A 27,993-nucleotide genomic window follows, 5' to 3' on the forward strand; every position below is an offset into this window, starting at 1 on the left:
CATTATTGCATCTCTAAGACAAATTGCAACAATTTGGTACATAATATTATGATGATTAAATCAAAACTCTTGAAAGAGAAACCAGCAACAATGTAGAAATTTTATCTTAATAATACTCTGTTGACTTCCTAAAAAGTTTCATGGCAATCGTTACAGATCTAACTCAAGATAAAGTTCCTGAATTAATATCAGAAAGCATGCTGAACTTATTCTTCAGCAGTAATACATGAACAAGGCACTATTGCACCATTCGCACAGTCAGGAAGGCACACTGTCATAACTTTTTTATGTAGTGGCACATGTAATGTATCTGATAGCATTCATTCAGTGTTCTACAATGTCATCTAAAAAAACTAATAAAATAATTTCACAAGTCATGATAAAAAAAATTGAAAACATTGTATGGGCATTGAAATCAAATCATCTTTGAATTAAGATTGCACAAGTATTGGTTCCCTGTATTAGACACCTGCAGTCTAAATAAACATTCTGTCTATTTATGATTTGGTCGTCGGATTAAAGACCACAGGTACAGTAATGCTAAGGACACAACTCTCCATACGTGCAAATACGTGCTGTCTACATGCCAAAATGTGAGCAATCTTTTGGGATCCGTAAGTGGTAAGTACCGCCTCCGTACAAACTCGTAGGGAATCCGACAGATTTGGGAGCATGCAGACACGCCGCAGATCTTTACGTGCAGGCAAAACTTTGTGTGCCATCGGGCTGCGGTTTCGCCCCCCGTACGTGCCAGTACGGGCAACACGTCTGCCCTGTACAGCCTGAACGTTTTCAGAAATACGTAGCCTTCCCAAAAAAACGTATGGACAAATTGCACGTATGGCGGGTTGTGCCCTTAGCTTAACTCACGGTTATAGGTCCAGTCATAGACTTTTCAAGTTAAAACTTCTATGCCTGTACCTGTACCTGATGTTACAGTCAGGTACACATCCCTACTATGTAACATGAGAAAGGCACATTTATCACACTATTCTATTTAGTGGCACATCTGCAATATCATCAGCTAAAAACATTTTGTTAAAATTTCCACATAGCAAACAGTTAACATTTCCACAAACAAAACATTGTACAGAATAGAGTCAAATGGAATAGAGTCAAAACCGTGCAAGTCAGAGTCAAACAATCCTAACCACAGTAAAGAAAAAAGCGAAGTGGTACGGTCACATGTCACGGTCATCAGAACTACCCGAAACTATCCAGAAACTGCCCAGGGATGGAAAAAGAGAGGTAGACGACAGAAAAGATGGGGGTATATTAATATCAGAATGGATAGGCATGACACTAAATGAAATACACAAAGAAAAACAGAGAAGGGTGGAAAAACTGGTAGCTAGATCTCTTGTGGTGCCCCAACAGTCAAATAGTTCGTGTGATGAGAGGGTGAGAAAGAGTCAAAATCTAAACAGTGGTAAAAAATTCCATCATCCAAAGAGTCCAATCTAAACTGTAAAGAATTCTCCATTACATAAGAGTTTAAAATCTAAACGGTGGTCAGAAATTCCACATTACAAAGAGTTAAAGCAGTATGGCTATCCTCAGAGACTTGGTCCGTTCCGTGCTTCTCTATGTAACACTGTCTGGCTGCTTCTCTCAGCTCTGCTGCTAATGTTTTCCCAGACTGGTCCACCATAGCTGTGAACACACCATCTCTGTCCTGTAGTAGAGCATGTGACTCTCCTAACTCCTGTACTCGACCCTCCTGTAGGACCTGTGTTCATACAAGGCACAACAACAATGAATTATAAAACATCTTTAACAATGTACCTAACATTCAAAACAACAACTGTACATGACCCTCCTGTAGGATCTGCGTTGATACAAGGCATACCAGCAATGAAGTATGAATCTTTAACAGTGTACCTAACATTAAAAAAACTCCTGTACGATTCAACCCTTCTGTAGGACCTTGTTGATACAAGGCATACCAACAATGAATTATAAAACATTTTTAACAATGTACCTAACATTCAAAACAACAACTGTACATGACCCTCCTGTAGGACCTGTGTTGATACAAGGCACACCAGCAATGAAGTATGAATCTTTAACAATGTACCTAACATTCAAAACAACTCCTGTACCCAACCTTCCTGTAGTACCCGTGTTCATATAAGGCACACCAACTTAATGACAGGTATCTTTCAAAACAAGGGCTAACAAGACTTAAAAGAATAATTGTTATATTTCAGTTCACATATATCCAGTTTCATTGTGATTCATTATTTATGCAAATAAGATTTTAATTAACGTGTTAATTGGTCCCTTCCTGTCAACTCTACAGTGAACATGCAAAAACATCTGTCAGACAGGCAAATCGGAAAATTCGTCCTGTGAATTAGTGGCCTCTTCCGTTGACCCCATGACCTGTCATGTCTGGTATTTCTGTTACTTCCACATATCTGATTTTTGCAATTTTACACCATCTTCCCACTCACTCTACTGACGTTATATCTAAATTGCTATGGACACAGAACAATAACAACAACAAATTATAACAGTTTTATGATAAAGCATTTATGCCGACAATCCCTTACCATGATCCTATCGGAGTCAATGACAGTGTTGAGTCTGTGGGCTATCGTTAACACTGTGCAGTTCTTGAACTTCTCTCGGATGGTTTCCTGAATCAGCTGGTCCGTTCTGTAATTGACAACAAGGTAGATACATAATTATACATGTTTCGTAACCTATGGCTGGAATTAAGCAATGTAAGACACTCTTTCTTCTAGACAATTATTAGTTATAGCTTACCTCTAAGTAAAGCTACATGTAACATAAGGGGCACACTACAGTTTATTTGGAGTTTCAATTGGAGGCGACACACCCTAAAGTCTAGCGGCCATCTCTACCAAGAAATTATCCTGAGCAAAATAACTACATGGGGTGAGAGGATATTCCTTCAGCTACAAGACCAACTGAGTTCCGATTTCGATAGGACACGGTATTAGAAGGTGAAGCCATTGCTTTCCTGGACTGAAAAGTGGCCTGCTTACTAATTATTGTCACTGAGACAGCAACCCTGGTAAAAGTTGTTATTTTGTTATTGGGTGGGCAGCCAGGGGCTAAATTGCGAGGAGCTTACAATAGGCGGGGCTAAATCACAATTGTCTGGAGCGAGCTGCCATTCGGCGCCACTCAGGTGACCTCAATACGACAGTAATTGCCCCAGGTGCGGCTAAGGTACTGTAGGTTTTGAACCACTCACACAGCACCATCGAATATGTGGCAGGTTCTTAAACGTGCCTGGGGTATGGCTCTCCCTAGACATGGGACCTCCATTTAACGTCTAAAAGAAACTAGTCTAAATGAATAGATGAATATCTACAAACCTTGGGTCTACATTTGCAGTTGCTTCATCAATGATCAGAATCCTGTTTCTCCTAAGCAGAGCCCTGGCTAGGCAGACCAGCTGCCTCTGGCCCACACTGAAGTTAGTCCCAGATTCGGCCATCTCAGATTCCAGCTTTCCCTGCAACTCGTTTACAGCCTGTTTCAGCTGGACCTACAAGAAAGTACAACGGTTCAACATTCTAGTTTGGAAATAGGTGTCGTGGTGCACCTAACCTAAAAAATTTGGTGAAAAAATTATAGAAAAAATTATAAAATTAAAGTAGAATGCAGCAAAAACCAATTACAAAGGTTTAATAATTGACTCTCATTGAACAGTGAGTGTATCATTATAATAAATCATAAGATATTGTTAGACGTGCTGTACACCTTAACTGTTGTTATAAATTTCAAAAGAAATTTTAAAATATACAGCAAGGTTTTTGCCTTATTCTAGCACAACTTTCACAATCTAAGGAAGATTTTAGTGGTAGATGGTTAAGAGTAAAAAGAATAATACAACTTATAAGTTAGAGACTATTTTGGAACTGAACCTAAACGTTATAAGGTCTAGTCCAGTGTACAGGTACATATATGCAGCGCTTAATATTACTACCATTACCTCCTCTATGGCACTCCAGAGTTGCAGGTCCGTGAAGTCGTTGAAGGGATCCAAGTTCCTCCTCAGTGAACCAGAGAACAACACAGGGTCCTGGGGGATGACGGAGATTTTCTTCCTCAGGTCGTGGAGTCCGATCGCGGTGACGTCCACCCCGTCTATCCTGACGGTTCCTCGTGGTTCTGCCATCCTGAATAACATCTGCATCAGGGAGCTCTTCCCTGCACCTGTCCTGCCTACTATGCCAATCTAAGGGGGAAAAGTATATGAAGCAATGTTAGAAACCCTTTCCTAAAAGCAACATCTAGGTTAAGGTCCCATATGCCAAATGGCAGTTACTGAAGCAACTGGATATGATTTGGGAAACCGATTCCACAACCGTATCCAGTTGCTTTAGCAACTGCTACTTGGCATATCTTATTCTGGATGTCTAACTTTCATTGACATTTAAAAATACAGCATAGGATCGATGTGTTCAAAAATTTGCATTTTTCCAGCTATTGTAGAATGAAATTTGTTATCAACTTCTCTGGATAGTTTCAAAGAACACTTGCAGATAGATGTGCAAAAGTTAGGTGTAACGGGTCGTTCGGTGTAATATAACCAGCTGCTGCCGCGCCGCGTGCCTGCAAAGCTGGTGTGTTACTAATAGATATTATTAGCTCAAGATACAGACGTATGATGGTCCGCTAGTTTTTGAGTTCATGTGGGCAGTAGGTTGTAAACCACTGTGTCTTATTTAAGATCACAGTATTGGAAGGCAGAGCCCATCCCTCTCCTTCCACTGCCTTTTACAGAAGTCAGTTACCCATTTATACACCTGGGTGGAGTTTGGAACACCATGCAAAGTGCCTTTCCCAAGAACCCAATGTCTAGCCAGGAATTGAACCTGTGACCTCTCGATTTCGTGTCCACTTTTCTATCCCCTCAGCCATTGAATGCCACTACCTGATTTAACAATTAATGACGAAAAGGCCCTTGATCCCAACCTTTCCTGCGGACGTATTATGGCACACAGCTGAGACCATCAGGCCTTTCTTCAGTATACCTGATTAAACAAAAAAGCCTTGAATCCAAACCTTTTCCTGAGGACGTATTACGGCACACAGTTTCTTGAGAACGTCGGGCCCGTCTTCGGAATAGGAGAAGGAAGCAGCCTCTAACTCGATGCCTCCGCACTGAGGCCAGTCCCGCGGAGGTTTTGTGCCGGTTGTCAGCGGAGCTTCAGGTTCCAGTTTGGTGTAAGTCACGACCCTTTCTGCTGATGTCATCTGGGGAGTAAATACTGTAATTCCTGATTTTTTTCACTGTACTTTTATCTTCACGGTTTTCACTGTGACGACTGTAACATGAACTTATCATTACAGAAACAAATAATTCACAGACTTTTTTATGTGCACATGCTGCCATCGTAAACATTTAGTTCCGAGAACAAGTTAAATTTTCTCAGACCGTGAAAGTTTGGTACCAAGAAGACAAAGTGAATTACAGTAGATAGGAAGGGTTATCTCAGCAGTATGGGTGGGTACTGGTATGTTGTACCTGTATACAAAAAGACATGTTTTTTTCCATTGCAAACACCAACAAAACAGGATGCTCTCAAAAGCGACTTTAGGGCAATCTGACATTTAACAAGTACAAAATACATGGAATTGATAAACAGTGCTTAACAATGAACTTGGGATACCAAGTAATGTGCCATACAAAATTTCAGTGACACTTTTTCATGAGTAATTCATTGACAACATTTAACATTTAACAATTGACAATGATTCAAATAGCTCGCTAATTCTCATAGAAAAAGGCAAACAGAAACTCTTGAGACACTGAACAATATGAAGAGGAAGGCGTCTCTTGAGCGAACATCTCATACCAGATTCTCCACCTCAGCGCTCTGCCGTACCACCCACTGGAAGAACCCTGTGACCATGATAGCGTACGTCACTGACAGGCCCACGAGGCCTCCATCTAGCGCTGGAGAAACAAGCAATAACAAAAATATCAAAGTTTCTACTGAGACAACATTATGTATTAACACATTATAAACATGCGCAAAGATGCAACAAATGTCACCAAACTATGTTTGACCCACACTTCATGTCAGTTATTATTATCAATCATTTCTGCTCATACTTCTGTTACCAGCACATTTATATAATACCTAATCAAGGTTGTGGTTTAATGAAACATTTTGGTCAAAATTGGTCTCAGTTGCTTCTAGGAAGAAAGGAAAAAAGGAGGAAGGAAGGAAGGAGAAAAGATGAAAGGAAAAAACAAGGGAGCAAAGAGGAAGGAAGCAAAGTAGAATGAAAGGGAAAAAAAGAAAAATGGAAGGAAGGAAGGAAGGAAGGAAGGAAGGAAGGAAGGAAGGAAGGAAGGAAGGAAGGAAGGAAGGAAGGAAAGTAGAAACTAAGAAAGGAAGGACAGTGGGATGGAAGGACAAAAGATGGAGGGAAGGCAGAAAGGACAAAAAGATGGAATTTAGGAAGGATAGAAAGATGGAAGGAAGGAAAAATGAAGGAGGGAAAGGAGGAAACAAGGAAGGAAAAGAAAGAATTGAGGCAGGAAAAAAAGAAGGAAGGTTTAAAGGAGTTTGTCAAAGAAATGCCCACCTTGTGAAGCAGGTACACTACAGACGGTCACAGCTGTCACAAACAGGGAGGCGAGGAAGTCGATCCTGACGCTCATCCAGCGGGAACCGGCCAGGAACAGGAACCAGGCCTCCGAGTGAAGGTCCTGGTGAGCATCAAACTCCTGCTGGAAACTCTCCTGGGCACCGAACGCTCGGATGGTCCACAGGCCTTGTAGGGTGGCCGACAGGTGGGAGAACACTGGGCTACGGGCTTGAAAGCAACACAAGGTATTAGTGCCCCCTAGCAAAAGAGAATGGTACTACATGCACATGGTCCTAGGATCTTGAGGCAGACAGAACATTGGGCTACCAATTAGAAAAAAAGCAGGACAAAAGTGCCCGTGGCAAAAGAGATGGTACTACATGTAAATGTTTGTATAATGAATTTTTATCACTGGCTCCCATAAAGCATTAGATATGCATACAGCACACTAGGCTATGGGCTAGAAAACAACATCGGATATTAGTGCCCCCTAGCAACAACAGATAGTACTACATATAGTTGGTCCATAGGCCTTGTAGGGTGGCAGACAGGTGGGAGAAAACCGGGCTACGGGCTGGGAAACAACACAGGGTATTAGTGCCCTCTGGCAACATCAGATGGTACTACATGTACATGTACATGGTCAACAAGCCTTGTGGTAGACAGATGATAGAAGAAATGGCTAGGAAAAAACAGGATATTGATGCCCCCTGGCAAAAAAGAATATCTTTGTCTAATGCAACAGGATATGCAAATAGCAGGAAATAGAAGATAGATTTGAAATAACCTTTTCTTGGACCTTTGACCTAACTTCTTGTCAGTCTTTCCAACATGCCCAACATGTGAATTTTGACCTCCAGTTTGACCTCCACTTCTTGTCAGTTGGTGGGGACACCAAAATGGACACACAAGCAAACACACCAACAAACACATCCAAAACAAGACCTACTGGTTCCCTCCAGTCGTTTGATGTCCCTGGATGTGCTCAGGTAATATTTCCTGATGTAGATGAACAGCAACAGCAGAGGAATGGTGGGGATGAACACCCAGGGGTTGATGATACCAGCCAGAACTATGATCCCAAAGATTGCCAGAAACCCCTGAAAAACACAAGAATAACTTCAATAAGATCATATTGAAATTGCTTGCCAGGCACTTTTTTTTAAAAATCAGCTTCGTAGGGCCTGATGTTATACCATCATGAAGATGAAGAGCGGCCCATAGCGATAACTGTAGCAGCATTTCTCCTCCCTAAGTCAGAAACATCAAGCTTAGGCAAGCTTGACTTCACTGACTCATTTTACGTGCGTGGGGTGTGACTCTCCCCATACACGGGACCTCCATTTACGTCCTATCCGAGGGATGGCCTAAGCCGAAGCTAGATACTCATTTTTTCACCTGAGTGAGGTGAGGAAAGTCATGTTAAGTGCCTTTCCCAAGGTGACAAGATCGGCAGCCGCATGTGAACCCGAGACCTCTCGGTCTCGAGGCAAACATGTTGCCGCTGCGCTATGCGATCTCACATGTAACTACGATTCATAACTCAAGTCACTTGTCCCTTTTATTGAGTCACATGCTCAGAATAATTGAATCACCACACCAAAAGAAGGCTGACAGATGTGTGCACAAAAATTTGAGGTGAGCAATTTGCTTGTGTTGAGTGAAATTTATAAATCAAATGTACAAACTCCAAAATAGATCGTACCGTCACATGAGTTTTCATGCAGCAGTGAGAGTGCTGTTTCTTGCTTGACAGAAACAGCAAGGGACTTGCTACCCTACAGTGTATGGGCCACTATAGGGTTCAAATGAACCAACAAATGTCCTTCTCAATTTATAGTCATGGCATTTATGGATAAATTTGTAAAGATTACCTCAATAAAGTCAGTGAATGTCCACGGAAACATGTCGTCTAGCTGCCCAATGTCTTTGGAGAAACGATTCAAGATCCGTCCTGGGAAAGAAAATAAACAAAAATGGTAACTGACACTCAGCTATCTCACATTTGTTGTCTTTACTGTCATGTACATACATTTTTATTGTTTTACCCGGTAATATTACCAGTGAGATACATGCATTTTGTTGCCACTGGAACAAACCTTGTGAGTTTCATGACAAATTAAACTGATCACAGGTTGGTTATGACTTTTGTGTACTTTTTTTTAAGAACATGTATTCTTTTAATGAACCTTCAAAATTTGCATGTTATCAATTCCTAGAATGGCTCTCAACTACAACAACATTGGAGCCAAGCCAAACCATACTTCCAATTCTTCAAGCATCCTATTACACCACTTCTACCATATACCTACATCTGTTTTAATGGATGTAACAAAAGTGTTGATTGGCAGCTGATGCACTCACCCACAGGATTTGTGTCGAAGAACCTGATTGGAGCCCTGATGATTGCGTTGAACATGTCGTTATGGAGGTTTTTCGAAGACTGGACCGTGATGTAGAAAAGGTGCCAAGTTTTGACGAGACTCAACAACAGGGCGACTGCCGTCAGTCCAGTGAATATGTAGATGTAGAAATGCATATTGGGCGGATCCGGAGATATAGAAAGGGCTGTCGAGTTTCCTGTTGTGTTTGCAAAGTCTACGACGTCGGAACCATTCAGGAATGTTGCATTGTAGCCATTTCTAGAGACAGGCCAGTTGTCTGCTGCCGCACGATACTCCTCTTCGTGTCTGGCCCTGTGTCATGGACAGAATTGACGAATAAAATCGGTTTAGGGAATGAATGAACTTCAAGAAAGAATCACTTGGATCTCATAATGGAGTCAATTTTTTTTTTCTTCAGCCAAACTTTTTTTTATTTTCAATTCACATGCTTGCATCAGTTTCAGATTTCCCTGAGGAATCCATTTATCAATAAAAAAAATTGTGATGATCCGTTTATTCTTCTTTAGTTATTCTCCTTCACAGTCTGAAACTATACCAGCTCCTGCAGTTCCAAAAAGCCGCTAGAAGGTCCAAACCTGCACCATATTTCTCTGCCCAATAGCTATCTACCACTCAAACACCAGGACTGTAGCATGTCCAGAACTTGAGAAATCAAACTCGGAAGTTCCACTGAAGTACCAGAGCTAGCAGCTAGGGACCCCAAAATCTAATCGTTTCAAGGTTTTCATCAAGACCTACCCACATACCAGACATCAAATTGAATGCAATCCATCTAGACATTCCAGAGTTAGGCTGGTCAACTACAAACACACAGACCCTACAGTGCCTTATAGATAGTATCAAAGCTGGCAAAGGAGTATAGCCGGTCGGTGCCCGTTTAACTCCCTTGGCCGGCTATCTCAAGGGCCGACTAGACAACATAACCTTCTAGCGAAGGTAAGAAACATGGTCTGAGTAGTCTCCAAGCACACCCTATGGTGCCTTAGAGATAGTATCAAAGCTGGCAAAGGAGTATGGGTGGCCAAAGGGAGATAGCCGGCCAAAGGAGTCAAATGGGCACTGGTGCTGGCCGGCTATACTCCTTTGCCAGCTTTGATACTATCTCTAAGGCACTGTAGGGTCTGCTTGGAGACTAGGCCTGTAAAATTGATGAAAAATACTGACAGAGATATTTTCATCCCAATTGGAACACAACCTGGCTTACCAATATGCTAGCCACCAGTCGGCTATAAAGTAGATGATGATGTAGCCAGAGTTCGCCACTATGGCAAATAGAGTTCCCAGAACACCTGCACCAGCTTTGAAATAGTCTTTGTACACGGTCCATCCCACAGAGCCGGTCATCCTGTCTTCTTCCTCAAGCAGGGGGACAGACACCTCCTAGGGATGGGTACAAAAGATAATTATGATCCAGGTGATTGTTTAAGTCAAGGCATGACATAAAGTTAATTATACTATAAAGTGTTATATTTTACCAATTAAAATCTTTTAAGCTTATTAGCTAGGAGATAGTATCATGTGGAATATTGTATGTCATTTGAAAATTAATATTTTTATCCATTACAAATCAAATTCTTCAATGTCACTTACACCATACCTCCTACTCCATGAATCATCTCAATGAAATGTGGCTTGTGAGCCAATCTAAGGTTTTCATGAATAGTAAATTCTAAGGCTCAAACAAACAAGCAGACAAACCTCTTCTTCAGCATCTGACTCCGCAGACTTGGCACTTGAAGCTTCAGAGAAGGTTCGAGAACGGACTTGTCTCCGAGACGAGCCCTTTGACAGCTGACGGTTCAGCTTCCTCCCATCCTCCTCATCTTCCTGTTCCTCCTCTCTTGCCATCATCTTGGCAAAGTCAATCCCTGACTGGAGAAGCTCACTGTAGGTTCCTAATGTTACTTGCTCACCCTGGAGGGTTAAAAAATAGTCATGTTTACTTCCACGGAATGGAAACGTATTGTTTTTTTTTGTTTCCTCCTCTTCTTCCATTTCAAACAAGATGGCTGGGAACTGGTATCTAAAAAAGTAGGAGGCACATGGTGTTTGATACAGCAATGTAGCAAGTGGCAGGACAGAGTTTGAGGGGCTGGTTGCCATGTATAAGAATCAATTTTGCTTACACTCAATGCTAACATTAAACAAATGAAAGATTTCAATGAAATGATATTTTTTTTATTTCATGTTCTGAACATGGGAAACTTTGCAGAGGTTGCCCAGTGGGCAACCTGGCTATAAAAACTATTGTCAGTGAAATATTTGGTCTGTGTATTATATTGTGTTAATAGTCAGTGTATATAACTTTGATCTTTACCTCCAGCAGAACCAGTATCTGGTCTGCCTCCTGTACATACTGTAGCTGATGTGTCACCAGGATCCGCGGTTTGTCTCTTAATGCTCCCTGGATACACCTGTACAGTAGGAAAATACAATGCATCATTAAACTCAAAAATGAAAGTTGTGCAACCACAAAATGATACACAATCCAATAATAACAAAAACCCTTTTAATTCTTTTAGATATGAAGCTGGGTTTCTGTAATTGAGGTCATTGCAGCATCCATCTTACATATACATGTTGTCAGCAATTGGTCGAATGTGCCTGGAAGTTTGTAATGCCCACCGTCTCTGTTCAGTGATGGCTGGAGTACCCTGATGTATTTGGCCTCCTTTATACCTCGTTCGGCATGGAGGTCAGCACCGAGAAAAGCAAGGTGATGGTGAACAGTAGGGATGAGACACATGCAGTCATCCTTATGAACGGGGAACTGCTGGAAGAGGTGGGAACATTTACTTACCTAGGAGGGACCATTACAAAAGACGGTACTAGCGAGACAGATGTACGGAGGAGGTTTGCCATGGCAACATCTGCAATGGCTCGTCTGTCCAGGATCTGGAAGTCCAACAACATCAGCTTTTCTGTCAAGTACAAGCTCTACAAAACCCTAGTTGTGTCCATACTGTTGTATGGGTGTGAGACCTGGACTCTATTGGCAGCAACAGAGAGGAAGATCCGAGCCTTTGAGATGAGGTGCCTGCGTAAGCTACTTCACATCTCGTACTATGAACACGTCACGAACGAGTATGTACGGGAACAGGTACGCAGCCTCGTTGGCCCGCAGGAAACACTTCTAGCAACAATTAAAAGACGTAAACTGCAATGGTTCGGGCACGTCACCCGACACAACAACCTGGCCAAGACGATCCTACAAGGAACGGTGGAAGGTGGACGTCGCCGAGGACGGCAGCAAAAAGCTTGGCAGGATAACATCGCTGACTGGACGGGCCTCAGCCTACAGGAGAGGATAACCCTGGCTAGGGATAGAAGAACCTGGAGGCAACTCTCGATCTTCATGTCTACCTTGTCCCCCCAACGACCAGGAGGTCAAGGGACTGGGTAGGTAGGTAGGTATACCTCTTACAAAGTAGTCCTGTTCAGTGTACAGTATGGTATTTTGATTGCTTGATTTTCTTATACTGCAACTTTCATGCAGTATTTATTCACTTAGTAATAAAGTGTTAGAAACTTAATATAGGTATTAAGAAAACTGTAACATACCTATTAAACAGGTGCCTCCCAACTTCTGCATCCACTGCACTGAGAGGGTCGTCAAGCAGGTAAACATCAGCGTCATGGTACACAGCTCTGAAAGGAAACACAGTGTTATTCTCAGTCTTAAAACAAGCAATCAGAGGTCTCATACCTCTGTGAAATATTTCCAGTTTTGGTAAATTTCTTTTTTTAGTTGTTATTTTGAATGTCTCCCTGATTCTGTCTAATATAGTTGTCCCACTGGCTCTCATACAGCAACAGAAACAAACTGATGTTAAGCAGACTCTTCCTGACAACGATTCAACAAATCATGTCCGAGGAACAATGTTTGAAATATCCTCCGGTACATTCCTTACAGTAGAATCCTAAAGGCCTTGTAATACATGTACATAAAACATTGCAAACAATACCCAGCCGGGGTTAGAATGCCAACCTTTCCAATGTAAGATAAGCACTCTTATGTCATACCTGTGACGCGAAAACGTTCCATACGGGTTTTCTGGACCGGGCCGAAACTTCCGTATCAGACCGGTTCGAAAGGTGTATCACACAGGCTCCGTTCAAATAAATCGAACCATTTCGAGCGGGCCGAATACGGCACAGTTGGCAATTCGAATACCTGATTCGGACGTTGGAACATTGCTGTTGCAACACGTTTTGTTCGAGGGCACCAAATTTGTTCAACTTCTGGCGCATTTCGCATCAAAACATGGGTTTTCTCAGGTGGGTATGACATAAATAAAATACAACACGGTGTATTCCGCATCACCCTCGGTCCCAGCCCTCCCGCAGGGAAAAACCTGCGGTCGGGCTGAAACCTCAGGTGATACGGAATACACCGTGTTGTTTTCTATATTACCACCTAGTAGGCCAGTTACTGTAGCATCGGATAGAGCTAAATACATGTACAGAGTCCATACCTGGCCAGGTTGATCCTTGCCTTCTGCCCCCCACTCAGTGTGACCCCTCTGTCTCCTACCAGTGTCATGTCACCGTGGGGAAGGAGTTCCAAGTCCTGGGGGAAAATGTACCAAACAAAATATGACTTAAGAGGGGACTCGTCCAGGAAATTAGCTATGATATTAATACAGGGGGTCCAAATTTCTTAGTGAGTCCTGGTAAGTGATATAGGCACGAGTATTATAGGGGGTCTGGGATTTTACGGTATCCAGAGGGGCAAAATTACTGTCAGAGAATTTAAAGTATGCAGTATTTATTACCAGTTATAGTGCTGCAAGATTTCAAATTGATAAAAAGATTTCAAATTGATAAAAAGACATACTACTGTAAATGTATTTAAGTTCGCGGGGATTTGATTTTGCTGTAGTGGGAAAAAGGACTGTTTACGGTGGGTTTAAGTTCGCGGTAGCACCATGCACTGTAGTCTCTTACTGCCATGGAAAAACGTTGAAGGTGGTGAATTGGCAACGCAAAAAAACGCGAACATAAAACCACCACAAAAATCTACTCTGAAGAATTGAGGATCTTTCATTTTCAAAATTACCTTCTTGAGAGCACAAGCTTGGATGGTTTTCCTGTAGTCTTCTTCCTTATATGGGCGTCCGAAGAGGATGTTTTGTCGTACAGTACCAGAGAACACCCAGGGCTGCTGGGACGCGTAGCCGACCTTGCCATGAACTTTGACCTCTCCTGACATCACTGGCAGCTCTTGGAGAACCGTACTGAGCAGTGAAGACTGAAGAGAACAAAGAAGTTTCAAGTTTAGATCTTGATTCAGTCCAAAAAGGAATAATTCCACAATGCACTAGACAGGGTTTCTCTACACTTATTCACTTGCTGTGTTATATAAGTACATATGATATATTTAGCTTTAAAGCCAATGTAAATTCTCTTAAATGTATGAAGGGAAAATTACACATTTACAGGTTTGCACCTGACGCCTTTCAGTCACCCGTTTCTGGAAACATTCTTGACTGTTCATTTCCATGCGAGATATAAACAGGCTGCACTACCATCATGCGAGTGATCATGCGAGTGAATAGTTGTCGCTGCAGTACCAACCATGTTGCAGTATTCCAATACAAACACATTCTAACTAGTTTGCATCCTGCAAGACTGGTGTAAACCTAACTTTATACTTAGTCTAACAAATGTCAGAAACTGACCTTCCCTGACCCCACAGGCCCTATAACTGCCAGCAGCTGACCAGGTTTCAGTTTCATGCTGATGTTCTTCAGTGTTAACAGATCACTGTCCTGGAATAAGGGAACAGATTGATTTTTACTGACGTGCGAAGACAATTACAGACATGGTAAAATCAACTCTTATATTTCGAACGGATGCCATAATACTGCCACATGTGAAAAATACATGGATATGGAATAATAGAATCTAAAATCTGATTCAAAGACATGTGTCAAATGTAGTAGTACTGTTATATGGTGCAGTAGTAGTAGTACATTGTAGCAGTAGTTACTGTAGTAGTAAATGTAGCCAATGTAGTGTCAGTAATTCTGAAGTACATACAGTAGATGTATAAACGCTTCAGATATTTAGGTTTCAAGACAATCTTGAGAAGGCCTCTATAACTAGTATAAGAATTTTTTTATGTGGCGGTATTATGGAACCCTGTAGAATTATGTGAGATGATGTCAATATGCTGAAGTTAAACTTGTATTAGCACCATCTCTAAACAGTAAGGATGGTAAGATGGGTACAGATTACACTGTGTTGTATTCTCTGTGGACATGTTATCCATTGTGTTGGTAGCTTACCCCTGCCCATTTGGCCTTGACCTTGTCCAGAATGACACTACAGCCGGCGTCCTGCGGTGATGTGACGGAGATGACACTATTTTTCCGGGAGGTCTCCGAATCCACAATCTCATCCAGTAGCAGGAACTCCTGAGGACAAAATTTAAACATATTGTGTGGTAACCACTAAGGGTGGGTACCACTGTTTTTTGGCAATGCCTCAGGGGCTTAAACCTAACAGTACAGAGTGCATCCGTTTGGCAAGAATTCCCAAAATTCAACAGGTATTTCTGGAATATTTCTGCGTGTGCCTTGTAGCATCACTCTTTAGGGAAATACTGTAAATGCATTTAAGTTCGCGGGGATTTAATTCCCCGGTAGCGGGAAGAGGGACTTTTCGCGGTGGATTTAAGTTCGCGGTAACACCATAGACTGCAGTCTAAGACAATAATAGAAAAATGTTTGCGGTGGTTTTAAGTTCGCGGTGAAGTGGTCACCGCGAAAACCGCGAACATTAATCCACCGCATTTACAGTAACTCGAGAATGGGTTGTCGGATCGTCATGATTTTTGGAATGTAGATAGCTTCTGAGATGCCTTACATGATTAAGTACTAGTCATACAAATCAGGGGCTAATTTGCATCATCAATGAGGACAGTTTATAAATCCACTGTATTTCATAACAAGATACTCAATGAAATCTTTGAAATCTTTGAAATCTTTATTAACATACCACGTAGCAGACATTTAGTTATGTCTGAATTATGTTGGTATTTACATGTGCTCCTCCGGGGAGAAATACACTATAAGTTAAGTACATCAATTTAAAAAGACAGCATAGTTCAAAATCTCAATTGCTAACAATACGATTTGTATCACGAATAAGGAACCATTGGTCTTAGACTACATATCACAATCAAGACAGGTGTTAGGTTAATATGGAAAGACGTGCACAATATAATAGTCGATATAACTTGTTCAAAAATGTGTTCAAAAGTCACTCAGTTCGTTCAAAAGTCACTCAGGGATCAGGCCATACTTGTTAATCAGTTGGCACATGTACGGTATTGGCGAGTTTCTATATCTATTGGTTCGTGCTGCTGGGCAATCTAACTTGTCACTGTTTCTGGTAGTGCGGCCAGTTATCTGAAATCTTTGCGGGGGTAGCCAGTCTCTGTACTCAGATTTCAAGAGTGACTTAGCAAACTTAACACATAACAGTTCCCTTCTCTCAGATAGCCGTGACAGTCCTAGCCGTTGGAGTGCACGGTCGTATCCGACGTAGGAGTCACCAAGAATAATGCGGCACGCCCGTCTTTGGATCCGCTCAAGGCTTCGTTCTTGGGTTTTAGTGAGACCGGGGGACCAGGCAGGAGCTGCATACTCCAGGATAGGTCTAATGTATCCTGTGTAGATGGTGGTGAGGTCACTGTGGGAGAGGTTGAACCTTTTGAGTCGTTTAAGGAAGTACAGCTTCTTAGCTGCTCTCCCCTCCATGTAGTTCACTTGCTTGTCCCAGCGTAGGTTGTTTTGGACAAACACACCAAGTAGTTTCAAGCTGGGCACTGCGGGCAGAGACACATCACCTATTTGTAGCGATGGCAGCAATGGGGGATTCCGGCTAAAGTAGACATGCATGACCATACACTTACCACTGTTCAAGAGCATATGGTTAGTTTTAGACCAGGAGTTTAACTCATCCAGATCGCTTTGTAGAGTAGATGCCTGGTGTAGGGTTCTAGTTTCTAACATGTTCATGTCGTCAACATATTTCCACACAGAACTGTTGGCGTCATTGCAGGCATCATCAATTAAGACGAGGAAAAGTATTGGTCCCAACAGAGTGCCTTGTGCAACTCCGCACGACAGATACTCCCATCCGGACAGAGACCCTCGGTAGCGTACAACTTGCCGCCTGTTGGTGATAAAGTCACATATCCAGGGCACAAGTTCCGGTCTTAGTCCCTTATCTATCAGTTTTGTGATCACTGTGTTATGGTGCAGCCTATCGAAGGCCTTTGAGAAATCAGTGGCCAAGATTGAGCAAGTCGTAGATGGTTTGTCTGTAGCTTTGCATATACTGTCGACTAGGCTGACAATAGCGTGTACAGTCGAGCGCCCTTTCAAGCTTCCAAACTGACGACTGTCAAAGTCAATGTCGTTCAAGATCCAGTTCAGAGCGAAGTATTCAGCGATCTTGGAAAACTGAGATGTAAGGGAAATTGGTCTTAATTGGTCAAGTGTGGGTGGCTGAGATTTAGGAATGGGGACTACCACAGCTTCTTTCCACTGACTCGGCACGAGTCCTTCCGCGAAGGAGGTGTTGAGGATATGGCAAAAGGGATCGGCAAATTCACAAGCGAACTCCCGTAGTAGTTTCAGAGGTATACTATCAGGACCGGGTGCCTTGCTTGACTTGATTGCTAGGAGGCGCTTGTACACATCCCACACCTGGAGGGGGGGTAACTGTTTAGAGGCAGGTAGAAAGCTTGGTAGTGTGGTGAAGTCAAGCGGAGGTAGGGACTGGGATATTCCGGCAAACTTAGAATTGATGGCATTAGCTATAGCGGCGTTATCCTCAGTGTCAAGGCCCGGGACCTTGATCTCGGTCTCACCCTTTCTAGCGTTGGCCATGTTCATCACTTCCTGGTGCCATTTACGCGGGTTGGCAGTTTTGAGGGAGGCGACTCTGTCCGTGAAATGGTTCTTCTTGGCACGGGTTATAGCCTTGTGTGTCATGTTTCTGTACAGTTTCCAAACTGCAGGGCTCTGCTTGTGGAATGCTTTCTGCCTCAGGGCGATTAGACGTTTGATGTTGGGTGTGATCCATGGTTTGTCGGAACTGAGCGTCTTGATGGTTTTGATTGGGAAATAGGTAGCAATGGCATCCTCGAGTGTTGTATGAAAGGCATTTGCCTTTGCGGTCGTGCCAGAAGCGTTGTACACCTCCGACCAGTCGTGGGTCGTGGCCCACCGGCCAAACTCAAAAAGGTCTTGTTCACTCAGGTGTCTGATGTGTTTTACTGTAGGTTTGATGGGAACATGTTCCTCCTTGGGGCTCCAGAGAACTGACAAGTGGTCACTCAGACCCACGGGAGGCAAGACTGTAGGAGGGTGATACTCGTTTTTCATATTCGTTACAATCAGATCCAGCATGGCGTTCCCTCTGGTGTTGTTTCGTACAACTTGGGACATAACAGTACCTCTGCACAGTCCCGATATATCGAGTCTGTTGAAATCACCTAGAATGGCGATTCCACAGTCGGGGTGTTTACCTCGGATCTTGTCAGAAACAGTCAACAGATGATCAATAAGGAGGTCTCCGTTAGGTGAGCTGGGGGGGAAGTATACTCCACAGACAATGATTGCCGACAGGGGACGCGGTAGCCGCCGTGGTCTCGTCCAGACCCACACGCATTCAAGGCCGTCCGGTACGTCGTATTCTGTCATATGCCTTGACATTATCTGTTGTTTGACATATACTGCCACACCACCCCCTCTCTTGTCTGTTCTGTGTGTTGAGAAGACATTAAAGTCACTCACCGCAATGGCAGACTCGGGGTGGGAGTTTGATTCCCAAGTCTCAGACACAATAGCGATCTCAACTTTGTTGTAGGCCAGCGTCGCTTGGAATTCGTCTATTTTGTTTATTATAGATCTCGGGTTGCATAGGAACATTCGAGGGATAGAAGCACGGCCAGAAGACTTGGTTTGGGAGGCACAGTCGACGGGTATGTTACGTAATACTCTATCCCTCTTGAACGCCGATGACGCACTGACTGATTTGCATCTGAATCGGTCAAGCAAAGAAGGGGGAGGGCGATGTCCTCCGATGGTAGGAATATTACGTAATACACTTCTACCTGCCTTCCTTCCCCGGGGTCTGCAACGCCGAAGCAGTCCGTTGGCGAGCAGGGACTTATTGGCAAGAGAGTCAAGCGGGGCGATCACAGGACGCAGGCTCCGGAGTAGTTCACTTGAGTATCGATGCATTCGTGAGGACGCCATTATCCAAGCAGGCCAGAGCAGTCCGGAAATCGCAAAACGTCGGTAATTCCTCGGACTATCGGTCTCAGACAGTAAACGAACACATGGTATAACGTGTAGATACAACAGACAACACTTATATTGCACTTAAGTGGTAGAGAAGCGGTTGAGGACACCGCAGACGCTGTCTGTAGGACGGAGGCATAACAGCCGCGGCCGCCCGCTACAGAGCGCCACCTAAAAAAATCTAAGACAAGTTGTATCTGACAAACATATAACAATTGTACCAGGTTTCGAACCCAACACGTGCTGCCGATTGTGCCACGTGATCTCATATTAAGTTAATCAAATCCTTATTTGTATACAATTAAACAAGACATACAAGTCATGAAATCTTTGAACTCTTGTTGAAAACGAAGTACACTTTGTCCTAGAGTGTTCACTGTACAAAGATCTGCGAAATGCATTCGCTAATGCCACAAATATAGATAAAAAATATGCGCACCTAACTATTATTAAAGGAAGATCTGTTCAAATACCTTATGTCATCATCTAACTACGATATACTGGAAAAACTCTGTAAGCTCGTCCACGCATGTTTTAAGAAGAGAGAAGAAGCATGTAAACAGTAGTATATGTATAGCTTTCCGATTACTTTCTATGTACCAAACTGACTGATTTAGCCCCAATGGGGCATGAATAATATATACAATAAACTTCATTGTCATTGTCATTGTCATTGTTGTACCTGTATTCTCCTGATGGAGACTAAAGCCTCGGACACCTGTGCTACTGCCAGCGGGATAAACGTCATGACGGCCAGCTGTAGGATGTTGTACAGACCAATGGACTTGAAGACGACTCCAGCACTCAGATTGTTTCCCGTCAGGGCAAACGTGACGAAAGTGAAGAACACGACCATCCGTAGAGAGATCGATGACAGCGCCATGTTCAGTCCGCGGCACATGGCTGCCTTTATGACCACCTGGATCTCGTGCCTACAGTTCGCGGGAAGTAAAATGGGCATGTACATTGTGTACGTGTTCGTAATAGTTTGCATATAGGGACTTACCTTTTTACAACCCATTTTAAAAGTGAGGCCACAGCAAGTAAATTTTATGGTTGACATGAGAACGTTTGTAGCTTAACCCTCTCAGCACGAGAAGCCACTATCGTGGCTTTCCCATAGGACACGAGAAGCCACCATCGTGCTTCAGGTTTAATTCCGGCGGGAAATTCAAACTGACTACTGTGAAATGGGAAATTTGGCAGAGTCTGCCAATCAGGATGCTTGTATCTTTGACCAACCAGAAGGGATGTAGCATTTGAGCCCTGTTTCTGAGGCCTCCAGCGTGTGTTTTGGCTTCAGTTTTCTACAGGTTTATTTAGTAAATTTAGCAGAAATGGAGACAATTTGGTGGATAATTTTGTTGGTGGCTTACAGGAGTGATGACAGGGAAATCCTTGAGGGACAGCAAGGCAAACACCCAGCTGTTTTTGTTGAGATCAAATGAGCTGATATCACCATGTCTAATGAGTTCTACATGCATGCTTCCTTGTTGTTTTTCTTGGGGCATGAGGAGGACCAGGTCAGGTCAGAAAGGTCACTGGTCTCAATTGACATTTTAGATACTCTGATACTTGTTTCTCTACCCAAGTCATAAGTAATAGGATTTATTTGACTCCCTGATATGTGGAGAACATCCAGAAAAATAATTTGCCATTTAGCACAAGGCATATTCATTATTTTAATAGTACAACTACAGGTGTGGGGAGGGGGGCACAACTGTTTATTGGGGTGAATATTTGTTTATCAACACTGAACTTATTCGAAATCATGCTTTGATTTTTAGTTTTTGGTCATTCTAACAGCATACCAGCATTGTGTATGTATAATTGAGTATTTCTACATAGTTTTATGATAAATGACACAAAAAACTCAGTCCCTAGCCAAATGTTTTCTTTTGTGAAGCTTTTTTTGGGAGTGTTGCAAATGTGTTTTTGAGTGGTTTCCATGACGATTGCTGTCCTAAGATTGATGGTATGATATTTATTTTGCTTGTTTTGGAAAGGCCATTCTGTGAGCTTTCCAGCAATATATAGTTTTCCTAGTCTACTCCTTACATAACAGCTGTAATAATAATACCCAAAAAGTACTAATTGACACCTGTATAGACTGAAATTATATGTCGTATATGGTATACAGGAAAAAATTTTATGACGTGTTGAGAGGGTTAATGTGCAAGTTGTTGAGTGCAATATAACCAGCTACTGCCACACCGCATGCGCCGGTGTATTACGTCGAAGAGCAGTTATGCTGGCTATACCGATACAGACACAGAAGTTGGTTTGTTACGCCAAAGGGTGGTTAAACCTGAGTTATAGTATTATACAGATACAGATACAGGAGCTGGTGTGTTACGCTGAAGGGCAGTTATACTAATGTAACAGCTACACAGTTACAGATACAAACAATGGTGCGTGACGCCGAATACCTAAGCTACTGTAAATGCAGAAATGTTCACGGTGGATTAAAGTTCGCGGTTTTCGCGGTGACCACTTAACCGCGAACTTAAAACCACCGCGAACATTTTTCTATTATGGTATTAGATTGCAGTCTTTGGTGTTACCGCGAAATTAAAACCACCGCGAAAAGTCATTTTTCCCGCTACCGCGAAATTAAATCCCCGCGAAATTAAGTGTATTTACAGTACTTGGAAACAGACAAATACGGGATGATGTACTTACTTCCTGAGTTTGGCCACCATTTCACTGAATGGTTTCTCCCAAGTGTACATCTTGATGACCCTCATGGCGGAAATGATCTCACTCATGGTCCTGATGCGGCTGTCTGTTCTCTGGGCTGTCTGGCTCCTGCAAATGGATCAGAATCAGAGACTTAGAATGAGAGACTGTAGATACAGTCAAACCTGCCCAAGCGACCATCTCTTCTTAGCGACCACCTGGCCAGTACGACCGCTTTTCTCAGTTTCCTGAAAATTTTCCCCGTTGACGCAAGCGTTAAGCGACCTCTTCACAACGACCACCTAGGCCAACGTGACCGCGACCGCCAAAAATGTGGACCACATCCCTGCCAAAAACAACCTCGTCATTTTCAAATCTTGAGGTGTCATCAATTTTTAATGATAACTAGTGCTATTTTTTGCCGAGTTTGCGTCTGATTTTGACTACCATTACAATATTATGTTCAAAATGAAGATGGCGGCAGATGCACGTGCGAGTGCTTGCTATTTGCAATTAAACACAGCGGAAACCATTTAAACTATGCATCAGGCATGTTGTGATTCAATACTCTTCTAACCAACCACCTGACCAAATCTGCCGCTTTTGCCCGGTCCCCCGTTTGGTCGTCTTGGGCAGGTTTGACTGTAGTTTATAGGTCCAAGTCCAGACCTGAACCTAATAATCTTTGAAAACTTGTGAATGGGTGATACCAAAATGAGAATGCTGCATTTTACATTTCTTCATGAACACAATCGGTAACTTTGACTGTAGATGTTGGGACTGTATATGTTGCTCTTGTTACAGTTTCTTGGACGTATAAGCCCCAAAACATTTGAATGCCTGCCAGTATAATCTGTTAATTTTCTAATCAGTCCAACATCTGGACCACTGATTTTTTTCAAGTCCAGTTCTTCTGGACCGGTTCAACAAGAAAAAAACATTTTGTACCAGTACACTATATCGGTACCTACCCCTAATGTAGATCCTTAATCAAGAGTTCCTTAACACTACTGTATCTTAAGTCTACATCTATACCTGTACTTAGAGAAGAGTTTTCCAATGGCACTTGTTAGAGCTAGCTGGACCAGCATAAAGCCCAACCCAGCCAGACAGGAAGGTCCCAAGTCTCTGTACAACAGTATGGTCACTGTCAGGATCTCAAGTGGCCCGATCCACAAGTAGTTGAAGAACATGAAGCCCTAAAGAAAATAACAACAGTTTACATACAAACTATCTTTATAATAGCAGCAAGAAGTAGTTTCCCGTCATTCCACCCTGATGATGGTGTCTGATAGACATCGAAACGTTGGACGTAAGTTACCTTTTGGTTGTGCTAAAAAGAACCTTACTATATATCTTTATAATATTATTGCACAAACATTTTAAAAGAAAAAAATGACAGTTAATGCCCCTCAAAACTGTGTCACTTAGTGTGAAAATTGCCTTCAAATGTTAGACAGTGTTGCTTTTCTTTTGTGACATGGTAAACTCTGAATAATGACAAATTCAATATCACTGAAAAGGTCATAAGCTTTCCAATGATACCTAATATCATATCTTCATACAGTAATAGCATAGACATCAGATTGATAAAATATTTAAAAAGCTTTCAAACTTCTTTGATTGCGTGTACATTGTAAAGAAGAAAACATTCATTATTTAGCCTGGGTGCCAGCCTTTTTACAGTAGCTTTACTCTGATCTTTCAGTTACTTCGATAGCCAATGGTTGAGGTATAGCTAAAATGGCTGGCACCCAGGCTAATCATTGATTCACATGTACCATAATGATTGAAGACTTTTCTAGGCTATGCCACACTTTTACTCTTTTTAAGTTGAGGAAGAAAAGCATACCTGGTCAAATCTGTTGACATCGTTAGACATGAGGTTGACTATCTGTCCAGTGTTGCTCTTCACTAAGGCAGTGTTGTTTAGCTTTAAAGCCTGTAAAACAAGATTACGGTTAAATCAACATGTAAAGTTTAACATGTAGTCCTCACTCTAATGATAGGCCATCCTCCTACGCAGGGACATCCAACAGCCAAACTGCCTGTCTGGATGTACCCTGCTCTTTCAACCGTCACCCTTAGTTCCTGACTGCCCTGCTTATAAATATCAATGAGGTTACCCTTATACATGCGAGACAGCTTTTGAAAACGGAAAGCCTATTCTCTGATTGGCTGACAGCTGGTTTGGGTACAGGAGCTAAGGGTGATGGTTGAAAGAGTAGGGCACATCCAGACAGGCAGTTTGGCTGTTGGATGTCCCTGCATAGGAGGATGGGATAGGCACATTGAGTACTTTTCCATGAAGGTGTTTAACTTTTAGTTAAGAATTATTACCTCTGGTTTTGTTTTCGGTGGTCTGTTTGTTTGTGTGTCCATAGACCAAATTTGAGGTTAAAATGGTTCCCCAACTGGTTTTTACACAGGCTGGGTTTGTCAGGACATTGACAGGAAGTTAGGGTCAAAGGTCCCACAAAAGGTTATCTCATTTCCTTTCCTAAATTTCCTGCCATACGCATGTCTATTACCTTATTGGATCCAGTAGGGAAAATGCACTACACAGAATCAGCATTAAATGAATAAAACAAGACATTCGCATATTAAACATTGACCCAGAGATTCTAGATCTCTTGCTAGTCTAGAGTCATAGAAATTGATATAAGGATAGATTTAAGTAGATCAATCTTCATTCCAGATTGTACCTTTCTAAAGATAAGTCCACAGCAGGCTACCCTCATCCTCCACCCTTGCTCCATTAGCACAAACATGTACGGGTGGTGTATGACTGTATGGGCCAGGGCACCAGCGCTGATGATCAACACATACAGGTACGCTTGTGTCGTGGTCACAGTGGTCTCGGGGGAGAAGTAGTCAATCAACCAGGCTAACACGATAGGCTGAGTCGTTCTGATAGATTCCTGCAATACAGGACAACAACGAATATAATCAGGTATTCAGTTATTGTTTTTTTACCTTAGTCAAAAAGGAGGTATTGTTGTATTGTTGTGTTTGTTTCTTTGTAAATATGTCTTAATGTGAATCATGAATAGAGTGGCAGAAAGTGAGTGGGAATGTGTTGTCACCGCACTGGACTGACATACAGAAATGACAGGAAGCAGAGTTCAAAGGCAGTGGATTTAGCCATTAATCAGACATGAAAGACAGTACAGGTTATGAGGTCAATGGAAGAGGCTACTTATTGATGGGAGGCATTTATCTTGGACTGTTTTAATGTATTTTGCCATATACTACGTGTAGTCATAGAGACTGACAGGAAGTGATCACATGTAATGTGATTAAAACCTTAATGTAATCAAAACCTTAATGAATAAAAAAAAGTATAACTAATGAACTACAGTTAAACAGTTTACATATGACAAGAGACCTAAAGAAGTGAGATCTTCAAACTCTTGTTTGCCAAATGCATTACTGCTACTACAAAAAATGTAGTATGTACCTACCACTAACAGTGTACAAAGTCCCAACAGCAGAAACTTGACACCAAATACCCTGAACAGGGCCCATCTCAGGCTGGGTGGTCGCTTGGAAGATTCTTTAGCCTGATCCAATTCCTTCTGCCACTCTCTTTCAAGATCTTCCGTCTGTTTCTGTGAGCTGTCCTCATATAGAACATTGTACATGTCATCTTCCTGTAGTGTTCTCTTGTAGCCAGTCTTGAACAATGGATTCAGCCACCTAGAAATATAATATGCAACATTGAAAGCAATTTCCAATTGTCGTCTTGTTTCTTCAAATGCTTGTCTCCATTTACTGTGAAACCATTTAGTTTAAATTAGGTTAGTGTAGTTTAGTCTAGCTTAGTTAATTATGAATTATGAGGTGGGTTCCTACTACTAGTAGTAAGAGGTTAGATATCAAGGGTACACATTAAAGTACTAGTATCAAAAAATAAAATAAAAGTTATTCAGTTCAGGAATAATGCAAAGGACTTGTGATTTTAACGAATTATAACGAATAAGTATAACGAAGGAGTTAAACTTACAGCTTTGTGAATTTTTATGCATTTTCTACAATTCATTAGGTTTATATTTGTATTTTTATGAATAAATTACCTGTAACTGTAAGTGCTTATTTTAAGAAGCTGTCAAAGTAGCATTATCCCCTTTTTGTCCTTAAAATAGCTCTTTACATTACAAGACAAATTTGCTTAGTTGGCACTATAAAAAAATGATCATTGTTCTTCTCTCCACGCCTGGTGGGGTGACCTAGTTTCATATAATTACAGGAACCATTGTTTTCTTTTGTGCTTTCTCCACTTGTTCTTCTATACACACGTGGCACCATGCTAATTATGTGTTCACAGAGTGAAGCTGTGTACCCATTGTGTCTTACAAAGGTGTGGAAAAGCTGCTAGTTTGTGTATAATATACTGTTGATGCAGAAATGTTCACGGTTTTCGCGGTGGCCGCTTCACTGAGAATTTAAAACCACCACGAACATTTTTTCATGGCAGTAACTAGAGACTACAGTGCATAGTGCTACCCCGAAAAGCCCTTTTTCCTGCTACCGAGAAATTAAATCCCTGCGAACTTAAATGTATTGTGACGTGTTGAAAGCAACTGTTACTGTGAAAGTTGTTCACCCTAGCACTGCCAAAACAAGTCTGTATTAATATAAACTATTATCTGTCTATAGCACCCTTTTTCAGTCACGCAGTACTACTAGTAGTAGTAGCTGCAAGGTTCACACAGTGTGCACACCACACATAATCTTCAATCACTATCCCTATACAATGATGCCAGTGTTTCCATTATAATGATTATTTGTCAGTGCTTAGTGTCCAGGTCCGGTTCAGGGGATCAGGTCCAGGTCTAGACCTGAACCTGATTCATTACTAGTATGTGAAAACTTGTGAATGGACGATACTCATTTTCCAATTGGTCCAACATCCAGTCCACCGATTTTTTTCAGGTCAGGTTTTTCCTGGACCGGTCCAATGAGAAAAAACAGTTTTGTACCAGCCCTAACGGATATACATGATAGTCTACCCTCCTTATATTATGAATCATGAGGATTATGAATTTTCTTAGATTATTAAATTGTTGAAAGAATACTACATATATTATCACATATGACATTAACTACGAATTCAAAGAGAAGTGAGAAAGACGAAGATCATGGATAGCCAAATGTGTGCTGACCAATTGGAAAAAGCAGCGACATATGCAAACATGGTATCAAAGGAGAAAGAAGCACAGAGAGAGTGTTGTTGTTGTTGTTGTCCTCATTTAACGTCTATTATTTCGCTAGACGTGGCCTCTTGGTGCTGAGTAGCGCATGGTTCGCTTTTGAGTTAAGAGTCTCTCTTGGTATTTAACTCTTGGTTCCAAGTGCTTGAGAGTTGCTGGAGGAGTTTCTAGGAGAGTACGTCGAAACGGTGTGTACTCTCAATGTACTGGGAGAAGGTCATGTACATCTGTTTGTTGATTCCTTCTAAAAGGTCTTCTCTCATTCCAGCTAGCGTGGTGATGTCCGTGTCTCTGCTGTCCTCTGTTGTGTTGTATGTCTCACAACACAACAGAGAGTGAAATGGCCTCAGCTTAGTTAGATATTACCATGCATTGTGCAATCACTCTATTAGTAATGTTACTCTGAGTCGTACCGTTATGTTAGACTATATTCAAGTATCACATGTTCATACAAAATATGGTAGATTCGTCTTACCAAAAGAAGGTTTTGGAAAGAAGACCAGCTTTCGCTATGGGGTTGGGTTTGTCCTTACTAAACTTTTTGTCCATCGTGACCCCCACGCGTGCGTGATCTAACGGTGCCAGGGTCCAGGCGACGACGTCCGGGTAAATTCTCACCGCGATACGGCGATTTTTCAGCGTGGCTGGGGCTCAACAATCCGTTTGTATCACCGTGTCCACTTACAAAGACAGGAATCGTTCGTATAAAAGCCCAATAATAGCCAGTTTCCGTTCTCTTGAGTTCCTTTTGCCATCTGCTTCATCCTCGTGGATTACGTAAACAAATTGCGG

At 42.1% G+C, this 27,993-nt stretch overlaps 1 protein-coding gene across 2 annotated transcripts; it reads right to left on the reverse strand.

Annotated features, from left to right (window-relative positions):
- Positions 1-1,169: 1,169 nt before the first annotated feature.
- On the reverse strand, positions 1,170-27,993 carry LOC118404538 (multidrug resistance-associated protein 4-like). 2 transcript variants are annotated; one of them, XM_035803683.1, is made up of 25 exons: positions 27,677-27,992; positions 25,453-25,687; positions 24,694-24,909; positions 23,841-23,930; positions 23,024-23,187; positions 21,992-22,117; positions 19,992-20,241; positions 15,278-15,406; positions 14,669-14,758; positions 14,047-14,238; positions 13,463-13,557; positions 12,549-12,635; positions 11,305-11,401; positions 10,686-10,901; positions 10,192-10,367; positions 8,947-9,278; positions 8,457-8,536; positions 7,532-7,682; positions 6,580-6,810; positions 5,841-5,941; positions 5,047-5,238; positions 3,971-4,216; positions 3,351-3,523; positions 2,556-2,661; positions 1,170-1,729 (listed from the first exon to the last, which is right to left on the reverse strand). In XM_035803683.1, exons 1-25 carry the CDS (start codon positions 27,748-27,750, stop codon positions 1,502-1,504), a joined length of 4,077 nt encoding a protein of 1,358 aa, XP_035659576.1. In that variant the 5' UTR covers positions 27,751-27,992; the 3' UTR covers positions 1,170-1,501. The 2 variants fall into 2 exon arrangements, with proteins under 2 accessions (XP_035659576.1, XP_035659577.1); XM_035803684.1 differs by lacking the exon at positions 1,170-1,729 and adding an exon at positions 1,885-2,024 and having other exon boundaries at positions 27,677-27,993.

Source organism: Branchiostoma floridae, chromosome 17 (genome assembly GCF_000003815.2).
Source record: "Branchiostoma floridae strain S238N-H82 chromosome 17, Bfl_VNyyK, whole genome shotgun sequence".
NCBI classification, from domain to species: domain Eukaryota; kingdom Metazoa; phylum Chordata; class Leptocardii; order Amphioxiformes; family Branchiostomatidae; genus Branchiostoma; species Branchiostoma floridae.

Bases quoted from the DNA above. Each gene is read 5' to 3' on its own strand.
- LOC118404538 (XM_035803683.1), bottom strand. From the start codon at position 27,750: ATGGACAAAAAGTTTAGTAAGGACAAACCCAACCCCATAGCGAAAGCT. The intron at 23,188-23,840 runs GTATGCTTTTCT...TATTTTCTTTAG, and splicing joins ATGTCAACAGATTTGACCAG to GGCTTCATGTTCTTCAACTA. The intron at 14,759-15,277 runs GTAAGCTACCAA...CCCTTATTCCAG, and splicing joins TCAAGGCCAAATGGGCAGGG to GACAGTGATCTGTTAACACT.